The following is a 12,204-nucleotide window of genomic DNA, read 5'->3' as shown; positions in this document are numbered from 1 at the left end:
TCTGCCTGCCTCTGCCTCCAAAATGCTGTAATTAAAGGTGTACACTACAAATGCACAGTCATCTCCCCTCCTTTTTAATTTTTTTTAAAAAGATTTATTTATGATGATTACAACAGCCTGCCTCCATGTCGGTCTGCACGCCAGAAGAGGGCACCACATCTCATTAAAGATGGTTGTAAACTACCATGTGGTTCCTGGGAATTGAATTCAGGAACTCTGGAAGAGCAGTCAGTGCTCTTAACCTCTGAGCCATCTCTCCAGCCCCCTAAAATTTTTTATTTAACTTTATTTTATGTGCATTGGTGCTATTACCATGGGTGTCAGGTGCCTTGGAACTGGAGTTACAGACAGTTGTGAGCTGCCATGTCGGTGCTTGGAATTGAACCCTGGTCCTGTAGAAGACCAGCCAGTGCTCTTAACCCCTGAGCCACATATCCAGTCCCCAGGGGGTCAATCTCTTCGTGGAGATATTGTTTATATACCATGGTGTGCTCTGATTTGAGTAGCATAATCGTTTGAGTGTGAATAGATGAATTTACTAGTGTAACCACCACTCCTATTAAGGTGGTCACCTTTAAAAAGATTTGTTGTGTGTATAAATATGCGCATGTATGTGCGTGTTTGTGTGGGTGCACGTCTGTGTGTGGGAAGGGTGGATGTGCACACGCATGTGTGTAAGTGTGGAGGCCTGGAACAAAACAACCTCGTGTATCCTTCCTCAGGAGCCATCCATGCTGTTTTTTAAGATGGTGTCTCTCATTGGCTTGAAGCTCATCGAGTAGGCTAGGTTGGCTGGTCAGGAATCTCCAGGGATATATACCTGTCTCTTTCCAATGCCAGAGTTGCAAGTGTACCTTAATATTTCTCCTTTCTTACAAAAAAGGGGTGGTTCTGGGGAGTGAATTGAGGGCCTCAAGCCTGCGAGGCAAGTGCTTTACCCGTGGTGCTGTCCGAGGTACAGAACGCTTGAATCACCTCAGTATCTTCCCTTCTCCTTCCCGTTCCTCCCGGACCCAAGCTCCAGACTGCATCAGCACTGTGACCTGGTGTTCACCGAACTCCTGCTGCCACCTTCCAATTGTGCTGACTCTCTTGCTTCTGTCTCCTTCCTTGTTTTCTTCTGGTTCTTCATTTGCCTGCCTCATGGTGGACTCCCCCGCCTTTACCTTTCAGACCCCTTCTCTGGACTGCCTCCCCGATCACAACTGTCTTCCATGCAGACTAGATAAAAGGTCTTTCCAAAGCCCTGTATTGTGTCATCGTGTCTAGATTGTGCTTTGAACTGGTTTTATGCAATTACTCTTTTTCTCCATGAAACTGCAAGACAGAAATGGGATCATAGTCTGCTCTGAATGCCAGACTTTTCAGCGCAATTCCCGGCATACGATATAATTGCTGTTTAAATAGGTTAATGGCGTCAATTTCTTTTCCAGGACATTACCTAAACCTTTACTATCAAATTTCATATTGGAGTATTTTGATTACAGGGAACAGAGACTCAGCTATGCAGGAGACTTACAGAGACACTCTTGCTCTCGGGGAGGCTTGTCCCAACCTTGTTCCAACGTACTTCTCACCTGCCTCACAGCCCCTCTGCTGCCCTCACGACCCCTCTGCTGCCCTCACAGCCCCTCTGCTGCCCTCACAGCCCCTCTGCTGCCCTCACAGCCCCTCCGTTGCCCTCACGGCCCCTCTGCTGCCCTCACAGCCCCTCTGCTGCCCTCACGGCCCCTCTGCTGCCCTCACAGCCCCTCTGCTGCCCTCACAGCCCCTCTGCTGCCCTCACAGCCCCTCTGCTGCCCTCACAGCCCCTCTGCTGCCCTCACAGCGGCTCCCTTGCTCTCTGCCTGTACAGCTCATTGGCTTCTCTGGGCTCATTGGCCTCCTATGCTCATCTTTCATTGCTATCTCCTTCTAAACCCAGCTTGTAATTGACCCCAGATTCTTCTTGTCTCCCTTTTATCTGGCCCTAGTTGACATTTGCAAGGGTAATAACCTAATTTAAGCTTCGCAGAAGCACATCATAGGCTGGGACGTGGCCTCTGGCACACCTTCCAAGCATCTCTGGTCCAATGAGGTGCTCTAAAGTCTGATTGCCTGAGAGGGAAGCCTGGAAGAAAAAGAAGCAGCAGGGGCAGTATCAGGCTTCTAAGACCTTTCCTATTCTAGAACTGAGCATAAATCCTTGCATTTTTTTGCCCTTCTTTATTCCTGAACAATTTAAGTTCCCAGTCTGTCATCCCAGGAAGTCACTTCTATTATCTTTACTCGGAAATTACAGAATTAAGGAATGCCAGCCCTGGAAGGAACCTCGGGCTTTGTTGGCTTATGTGTGTTCTGTGTAACTCTTACCCCAGAAGATGTTCCAAGAAGGAAAGTCAAGATGTTCCAGCTCCTTCCTGGGATCCCAGCTCACATAAGGAACACGCTTCTTGGAGGTCTGGTTTGAGTGGCAGGAACCCTGGTCCTCAGCACCAACTGACCCCTGGAGAGCCCAGGTCCTCTCTGTTGAAGGTTGTGGTACAGGGGCTTCTGAGAGGGCTCCAAAGGCAACCAACCCTGAGCCCCTTGACATTGTAGCAAACTTGAGCCAGTGTTATATGAATGTGTATGCGAGCATATTTCCTCAGAGTGTCCATAGCTGCCAACAGATTCTTACAAATTAATATGACCTGAAAGAAAGAAAAATGGACATGGACTTGTATGCTAGAGGCGTTGACTGAGCCCCACTAGGACAAATCCCTTTGTTCTATTCCAAGTTAAACATGTTACATGCTTACACTGGATGTCCACTCTGCTTGTGTAGACAGGAGAAAGAATTCGATATGACCATGCTGAAAAGGTCTTGATGACTAGTTAGGGGCTTCATCCTTTCATTTTTCTGGGTGTGCCAATATAGGCCCATTAGTTGGTGACAGTCTCCTCAGACAGGTTGACCTCGGGGGAGGCTATGAATGTGTGGTGTGCGTGGATGTTCTGGAGGCCTCTATTCTGCTCCGTCTCCTCAATTTTTAGGTTAATTTAGCAGCAGGAGTGAGAAGTAAAATATAGATTTCCCAAGGATATACAGCTAAAGAGTGTATGCAGGGTTCCTTTGCCTTCCTCCCTTCACTTCTTCCCTATTTATTTATTTATTTATTTATTTATTTACTTACTTAAGGCAGGGTTTCTCTGTGTAGCCCTGGCTATCCTGGAACTCGATCTGTAGACCAGGCTAGCCAAGAACTCAAGAGATCCGCCTGCCTCTGCCTCTGCCTCGCGAGTGCTGGGATTAAAGGTGTGCACCGCCCGCCCGGATGCTTCTTCCCCTCTTGTAATCAGCATCTGACCAACTAGTCTATTCATTGGGTCAATAAATAAAAGTCCACATCTGTTATTTTTTTATTAAATATTTATTTGAGATCAATCACAGCGTTACTCATTTATCTATTAAAAGCTTGATGGACACTCCTACTGGATATCATGAACCTGTTCAAAATGTTTATTTCTCCCTCAAGGAATTGTTAACGCTAACTTAGTCAAAGATGCCCAACTCTTCTGCAAGCTGGCACGGGTAAGCCCCGTTTCCGGTGAGCTTTGTGGTCTCGCTTCTGTCCAAAACTCTTCCCAGGATAGCAAGGCTCACACACCTCGGGACAGGTTTCAGCATCCCTTGATGGGCCCTTCCTACCTGATGCTTGGTCCAGGTGGAGCGGGACGCCGCCCCCTGGTGGCAAGTGGGAGCCCGCGCACTGCATGCTAATGAGCGCGTGGCGCAGCTCGCTGATTGGTTGGCGCGAATTCCAGCTGCTTTGCATGTCGGCGGGTGCGAGGGAGAGTCGAGGGGCGGCGGGCGACATTCTGGGCCCTGCACGCTCCGCTCCCTGCGCCTCCCGGTCCACGCCCAGGCTGGGGCGGACCAGGCTGGCTTGTGAACTTGGGGGTTTCCCCTTTTCGCTCCCATTCGTGCTGTGGTCGTGAATTCATCCAGGGTCCAGAATGACGATCCGACACCAAGGCCAGCAGTACAGGCCGAGGATGGCTTTTCTCCAAAAGGTACCCTGGGTGTCCCTCACCTGGACTCTGGCAAGTGGGCGGGGACCCAATATGTGGAGTGTCCAAGGGAAGACTGGGCAGGGGCAGAGGGCGTCTCTCTAGGGTCGGTCCACGCTGCTCAATTTTACTAAATGATTTCTTTGCTATTTGTGTTGTATTTAAAAACTATAATGATTTTCGCGTAAACTGCTTACAGTAGAGAATTTGGAGGCAGCTGTGATGGTCGGCTGGAGGCCGAAAACAACCTGTTACTCACAGAGGAGGGTGCTTGAGGCTGCGCGGGGATTTGAGACAGCTGATATTGTTACAAGGTATCGGCTATTAAATGAACATTTTGAGCATTTTTCTCAATACCAATCCGCAGGACTCCCACTCCCCCACCCCGCCGCCGTGTGTGTGTGTGTGTGTGTGTGTGTGTGTGTAAAAGACCAGGAAAATGTTGCGATCTGAGGGATTGAGAGTTCCCCCCACACACTCCACCCGAAGATGACAATCTGTGTATTTTCTGTACAGTCTGAACCTTTTCCTGTGGATGGCAAATGGCCAGCACAGGGTGTGCGTCCACGACCGACATGTGGGAGGTGGAATGTACCTATGGGGTGATGTGTCTGGGGACAAAGTGGTTCATTTTGTTCTGGGCTTTTGAGTTAGAAAGCGTGGGAAGAGACACGCACAGGATTAGATTCCTGGTCACCTGCGTGTCCTACCTCTGGCTCGTGCTACTTTTCACAGTGCTGCGCTTGTTGGTTTTAGGATTATCCTGTTGAGGAGAATTAGCCTGATAGTTTGTGACAAGCTGGGTCCTGCCTTGAGCCACTGGGGCTTAGCATTTGGGTACAGTTGGTGACTAACTGTCCTAATCTACAAGATGGTAAAAGGTGGACATTCCCCACACACCTCGGGACAGTCATCATATCCCGTCATCTTCAAGAAGCCAGGCAGAAGAGGTGTGAGGGTGTTATGTCGAGAACAGAAGGGAATACTATATCATACAGATGAGTGAACAGTCAGCTCCCAGCTCCTAAAACGACAAGAGGCTGCCCAAGTCTGCTGTTCAAAAGTAAAACAGTGTCTTCAGATTGTGTCCGACTGTTGTTTTCTCCTCCCATGCAGGACGGCCCTGGCTTGGAAGCTTAGAGAACCTGTCTGGAGCACTCATGTGCTCACTGGATCCCAAGCATCCACAGCCTTGGCTTGCTGAGTGGTGTCTTGCTCTCCAGCCTCCTTCCCCCTGATCTCAGCATATCTTACCTCCACTCATCCTTCCTCGCCTCCTCCCCAGACCCCTCACCTCCTTCCCAGCCTGTACTCTCCCATTCCACCTTCCTCCCCTCTACCTCAGGCCCCTCCCCTCTACTTCATCTCCCCTTCACCCCCACCCAAGCCTGTCCTTCCACATGGCCTCTGCTCTCAGCCTGCTTCACGTACCTCATTGCCTACCCCCTTCTCCACAACATCCTCATACACGTTAGTTTTCTGTCGAAAACCCAGTGACCTCATTCACAAGATCCTCCCCTCCCGATTGGCTTCCTGGGCTCATGGGATACTCACTGCCCACCCTTGGCAGCCTGGCTGCCAGGGTCCTGATGTCACTATCTCCCTGTCTCTTCTCTTACTCAGCTCCCACTCCTACCATCCCAGAATAAGAGCAAAGCAGCCCAGGCACTCAGAGCTGTCGCTCATGAATGTTCTCGTTTCTCTAGGAACCCCATACCCTTCCAGGCATCCATGGGAACATCCCTTTTCCCCTCTGCCAAACTCCCACTCTGAAGCAGGCTCTTCTGACTCCATGGGGAAGTGGCTTCCTTCTCTAGGTCTAGAGACTCCGTCCTCCTCGCCCACAGCCTTGCTTCCCTGTATGCCGTGTGCTGGCAAGGATCCTGTCCACATTCCATCTGTTTACACTGGGGTCCTGGGTTGGATCACAGAGCCCCTTAGGCCAACGGACAGAACAGAGCTCTGCAGAGCCCCAGGTGCCTGTGGTAGGAGACCCTCAGCCATTACCCAGCCGAGCTAGACAGTCAGACTTTTAGAGAAGGGCCCGGGCCAGCAGCATATGGACCCAGGTGCAGGCACAATTCCCCACTCATTCACTGTGTGTTACGATGTGTGCTGTGTCCAAGGTGGGCAAGGCTTCCCATGCGTTATCTCATGTGTTTTGTCAGACAGCGGCTAGCATCCCTTACAGAGGAGGATGCTGAGACTCAGAAGGGTTCGGCGATGTGCCAATCACACAACCACAGGAGGACCTTGGAGACAATGCAGGAGTGGCTCTGTCTGTGCAGCTGTGGTTCAGTGGTTAGAGTTATCCTACAGCGTAGGATAGGTGAGGAGGTTGTGAGAAGGCTTGTGTGCTTGGGGGAAACACAGAGCTGGGAAATGGGAGAGTCTAGGCAGAGACAGACAGACAGACCGACAGTCAGACACACAGACAAGAGGGTATGGAGAAAAACATGACCCCAAGGTTCCAAGTCACAAATTCACAGGAAATCTGGCGGACAATTGTAATGTTGTCTTTCAGCAGACATATTTTGAAGCCCAGGAGAGGACACAAAGGTAGAAGGAGGCAGAGGGGACAATAATGAGCCCTTAGAATGCCTTGAGGGCAGTTTGATCCCCTACCCACCCAAGGAACCATGGCAAAGTTTGGAACAGACAAGTGACATGACCGATTGTAAATTAAGATGACCACTGGGGTGACCTGGATGAGTAATGAGCTATGTTAAGCAAGTCAATATAAGGGTCTCTGTAACCCCTCATATCTCCAGAACCCCTGGAAATGGGGGTTCTTCCCAAAGGCAGAGAGAATGACTCTGTTCAGAGGGACCTTCCTCCTCCTGTGAGTCAAGGGTTTCTATTGCCCAGCTCCACCTCAAGCTCAATGCAGTGTCTGGAGAGGATGCCCTTTAGCCCAGTTGCTACTCATCTGTGATATCAGGGCTTGTTCAAGATGTGCAGAGGCCTGGGTATGTGGCTCAGTTAATAGCATGTCTGCTTAATATGCCCGAAACCCTGGCTTCCCTCCCTGGCACCACAGAAACACTCTTTATGGGGGTGCATGCTTGTAACACCAGCGCTTGGAAGATGGAGCAGGAGGATGGGAATCTCAAAGCCAGCCTTGGCTACTGCCTTAGTTAGGGTTACTGTTGTGATACAACACCGTGACCAAAAGCGACCTGTGGAGGTTAGGGTTGGTTTCATCTTACACTTCCAGGTAGCAGTTTCTCACTGAGGGAAGTCAGGGTAGAAACCTGGAGGCAAGAACTGCAGAAGAGGCCTTAGAGGAGCACCGCTTCCTGGATTGCTCTCCAGTGCTTGCTCAGCCTGGTGTCTTATAGTACCCGGGACCACCAGCTCAGGGACAGAACTTCCTCCAGTGAGCTGGCCTTCCCACATTAGTCCTTAACCAAGAAAATGCCCTATAGGCTGGACCACGGGCCAATCCTATTGAGACCTTTCCTTTATTAAGATTCCTTCTTCCAAAATGACCCTCGCTTGTGTCAAGTAGACACAAAAAATGAGCCATCACACATACGCGGTGAGTGTGAGACCTTGGCTCAAAAGACACATGTGACAGAAAGGTGGAGACCCACCTGCCAGGCCTTCACCGTGGGATTAGCTGATGATGTGGTAATAGATAAGCATAGATGAGTAGCTCTGGCCCCATGGGCCCTTTCTCTGGTGCTGGTCCATATACCTCAGCAATGCCATAATCACCATCCTGGCCATTTTCACTTACCAGTGCCCTGGGGATTCCTTGATGCCATGGCAAAGAGCCCTCTGCTAGGTGACTTGGCTTTTCTGTGTGGCTCTTGGCATCTCACTTATACTTAGGCAGGGACTGAGAAGTACAGGTGCTGAGGAGGCCGAGGCAGAGGAAAGTATCTCTCTCGTACCATCCTTTCTATTTGGTATACAAAATGAAGCGCTGGGTGCCAGTGCCAGGTACACCAAGGAGCTATGAGTCCAGTGACAAAGACATACCGGATAAACAAGGAGACACGTGGCGCATGGTTGCGGCAGACGTCGGAGGATGCGCCAGTGCGGGAGAAGTAAGCTGTGCTTGGGATTGGGGGAGTAAGAATGCACACTGGGGCTTGTTATTGAGTTAGGAAAAATTGCTAATGTTTTTTCCAGGAAAGGAGGAAGATGAGCAACATTTTAGGCAGATATAAAAATACAGACAGGTAGGACAGCCCATCAGTATGGAAGACTCCTTGAGGCTGGTTCACCAGGCCCAGAGTGGGCATGGGTTGGGTGTTGAGGTGGGTGGATGGGAAGGCAGGAGGAAGGAGAGTCTCACAGCTGGGGCGTCTCACATGACACAGCGAAGATCTGATGCTTTCTGTGTTTAATCAGATGCTGTTTGATGTCTTTAAAACCAGAGATGAATCCGACGGGCTAGTTTACATGCTACAGGGGCGATTCTGAGGAGACGGTATGAGTGCTTCTTGGTACTGGCTGCATCTTAGAAAACACTGATACCAAGTCAGGGGCCGATGTACCCCAGGCTGGCCTAAAAATTCCTGCACAGTGGAGAAAGACCTCAAAATTCTGATCCTCCTGCCTCCACCTCCCAAGTGCTGGTGCTACAGATGTGTGTCACCACAGCCAGTGTATGTGGTGCTGGGAATCAAACTCAGGGCTTCATGTATTGTAGGTAGGCACCCTACCAACTAAGCTACATCCCCAGCCCAAGCACTGGTCTTTCTAGGAGAGCTTGTTAGGTGTTTTGAACATACATTTGAAATAGTGACCCCTGGGGACACTGGGCAACGATTGGTTATATTACGGGTACTCAACTTGGGATTTTACTAGCACGGAATGCCATAATACTCTACCAGGCACCGGACATGTATCCAACAAATAATGCAGAGAAAGCACGGACATGGCGAGTGTAAGCCTAATCTCATCACCAAGGAGAGTGACCTGGAGAGCACACTGGAGGCTGTGGACCAACTGAGGCGGAGAGCGCAGTTCAGAGTGGCTTGGAGGACTTTCCAGTGGGCAGGATTTAGCGGCTAGGTGCGAGGTGTGCAGGACACAAAAGCGGAATCAGCAGGAACTGCCCACTGCTGTCCTTAGCTGGGGTTGCCTGCAGTGCCTTGCTGATCTAAGAACATGGTGGCAAGAGCAGATTTTTGGGTCAAGACCCCCATATACCAGAGTATACACGGAGCGCTGGTTCATGTCTTTAATCGATTGAGGTGAGCTGACCATAACTTATTTGCAAGGTCACACGTCCCTCGATTAGCAAAACAACCCTGTGGTTTCGGGTGGCTTTCCCCTTCTCAATGTAGGAAAGCACCCTTGGGAGCCTTCTCCAGCGTAAAGGAAAATTCCAGCCCCTGAGATCTTCCCCTGTGAATGACAGACAGCTTCTTAATTTGAGGAGCAGCGTGGGTGTGGTAGGTGGGTTGTCAGAACCATCAAAGCCATCGCTCTGATCCCTTTATGATGCCGTGGGTCCCTGGCTCACCCGCAGTCAAGTTTCAGCCTAGAGCGTGTGCGTCTAGGGTCATCCAGGGGCCCAGGAGTGGCCTGATTTTATGGCATTTCTGTGTTGCCTGGGAACAAGACCAGGCTGATTCTTTATCTTGAGAGGAACTGGAAACTGGTCTTCCTGGGAGCAGGGTGGGTATGACTGCGACTGCCCTTTATCTCTTGAGGGACATTGGGCAGTGTGAAAGTTTACAGCAGAAGCCCCACTTGTGCTGAGTGATTTAAGTAACAGAAACACACTTTCTCATAGTCCTGGAGATTAGAAATCTGAGCTCAGCTGAAGCCGGGATGGCTTCCTCTGAAGCCCCTCCCTTTGATTTGTAGGTAGCTGTCCTCTGTCCTCACATTGTCTTCTCATAAGGACACCAATTGGACTGGAGCAGGGCCTAAGCATATGGCATATGACTTCATTTGCTCTCTCTCTCTCTCTCTCTCTCTCTCTCTCTCTGTCTCTGTCTCTCTGTGTGTGTGTGTGTGTGTGTGTGTGTTGTGGGTTCATTGGGGGTTGAATTCAAGGTTTTATGAAAGCTAGGTCATGCTCTACCACTGGCCCTTGGTTTACTCTTTCAATTAAAAACTATTCTTTTATTACATCATTTAGTTAATGTGCACTCTCACTCCACACACATGTAGAAGCTGCAGGGCAACCTTTGGGACTCAGCTCTCTCCTCACAGCGTATGGCTCCCAGGGATTGAACTTGACTTGTAGGGCTTGGCTGTAAGCACCATCACCCACTGAGCCATTGTGACAGACCCAGTCTTTGGTTTTTTAATCCAGGATCATGCTGTGTAGCGCAGGCTGGCTCCGACTGCTTTATCCTCCTTCCACTGCCTGCCGAGCGCTGGGTGGGATTGCATGTGTGTTCACCACACCCGGCCCTTACCACCTCACTTCTCAGATCAGCTGTGTTCAGGGATACTGAGGCTGAAGAGGCCAACATATGAATTTGGGGAACAGTCTGCAACCTATACCAGTCTCTCAGAGATGGCACCATGAGCTAAAAGATCCTGTCAGTTTTGTGTGACTGGGGAGACCCCTCAGAGGGATTTCTGAGGGGGAAAGTGAGAAAAATTGATCGGAATCCCAGTGTGATGACTCCCTCACAATGTTCCCTGAGGCGAGTGTCATGAACCCCTCCCACGGGCTTCTCCTTTTTGTGAAGGGTGACATACCTGCTAGAGAGAAATCTGACTCCCTCATTGTGGCTTTTAAAATAACTCTCATTATTCCTCCTCTGAAAGTTATTTTCAAATTCTTAATAACTAGGCTTTTTTTTTTTAATGCAAAGACAAGGAATCAAATGTGTTGACTTGGTCACTCAGGTTCTAACTTTTAAGGCGGGATCTGGTCTCTTCTCCGACATGTGGGTCCTTGTTTGCATGAAACAACTTTGTTTCATCTAACAAAACAATTTGAGTGTGGGGAAGATGACTCAGTCAGTAAAATGCTTGGTTTGCAAGCATGAGGACCTGAGTTCCATACCCAGAACCCACCTTAAAAACAACAACAAACAAACAAACAAATAAAAGACAGGTGTGGCGGCAGACATTTGTAACCCCAGTGTAGAGGAGGCATAGACAGGCGGATCCCCAGGACTCTGTACTCAGCATGCCTGGTGAGCGAGAGAACCTCAAAAACAAGGTGAGTGTGCCTAAGGAACAGCAGTCAAGGCTGCCCCCTAGCCTCCACACGCATGTACACCTGTACATGCAATGTATGTGTTCACAGTGCTTCAGCACGCACGCGCGCGCGTGCACACACACACACACTCACAACACACACACACACACACACAAGCATTAAGTGTGCCTAGCCTTTCAGTTTGGCAGCTAACACGAGAAAAAGGAGTCTTGGCTTTAACTTCAGGAGGTCAGGTGCTTCTTGGAGAGCAGTCTGTGTATCTGAGACTCACAGCTAAGAACTCTTGGCAAGTCACATTAAGAATATCGCGCCCAGTGCCATGACCCCTCCCACATTTCTGCGCCTTTCGATTCGTATGGCTTCCTTGGTCCCTTGATAGCTCTTCTGGCTGCAGCTGTCCCCCAGCCCCATCCACAATCTCTACTGGGGTTTCTGATTCTTTTTGTTGCTGCTACTTGACCCCATGGCCAACCTCTGGCCTGGGACGTTGCCAATGTCTTACCTCACTGAAGGCCAAATACTGAAGCTCTGGGTGGATCTGAGATGTAGGCGTGTGTGTGTGTGTGTGTGTGTGTGTGTGTGTGTGTGTGTGTGTGTGTGTGTACACTTGCATATGTGTTTGTGTGCATGCACATGCGTATGGAGACCAGAAGTCAGCCTTGGGTGTTGTTTCTTAGGGCCATTCACCCTGTTTTTGAGACAGGGTCTCTCACTAGGACTTGTGGCTCACCAGCTAAGATCTGACTCCCCAGCTCTGCGATTGCAAGGAGTATGCCCAGAGTTTTACATGGGCGATGGGTCTCGGGATTGAACTTGGGTTCTCTTGGTTTTGTGGCTTGAACTTTACAGACTGAGCCATCTGTTCCTGGTGTTACTGTGAGCCTGGGAAAATGTCTTTGCAGACAGAAATGTGTAATAAAGGGACAGTCCCTGGTGCTGCCGGCTCTGGCCTTCAGGTTGAGCTTTGCCTGTGCCTGGGAGTGGCCTTGGCCACACACCTGATCCCAGTCTGTATATTGAGATGG

At 49.9% G+C, this 12,204-nt stretch overlaps 1 protein-coding gene across 3 annotated transcripts in view; it reads left to right on the top strand.

The window, feature by feature from the left end:
* Positions 1–3,812: 3,812 nt before the first annotated feature.
* Rgs9 (regulator of G protein signaling 9) overlaps positions 3,813–12,204 on the top strand; it is a 68,212-nt gene continuing 59,820 nt past the window's right edge. For 2 of the 3 annotated variants that reach the window (XM_005069983.4, XM_005069982.4), the window contains exon 1: positions 3,813–4,035. In XM_005069983.4, coding sequence (XP_005070040.1) covers positions 3,979–4,035 — 57 coding nt within the window. In that variant the 5' untranslated portion in view covers positions 3,813–3,978. Of the gene's footprint in view, positions 4,036–4,231; positions 4,347–12,204 lie in introns of all 3 variants that reach the window. The other variant, XM_040749989.1, reaches the window with a different exon arrangement.

This window comes from Mesocricetus auratus, unplaced genomic scaffold, assembly GCF_017639785.1.
Source record: "Mesocricetus auratus isolate SY011 unplaced genomic scaffold, BCM_Maur_2.0 Super-Scaffold_100007, whole genome shotgun sequence".
Classification (NCBI taxonomy): Eukaryota; Metazoa; Chordata; class Mammalia; order Rodentia; family Cricetidae; genus Mesocricetus; species Mesocricetus auratus.
Note: the sequence above shows the minus strand (reverse complement) of the source record. Positions and strands in the feature narration are given on the sequence as shown.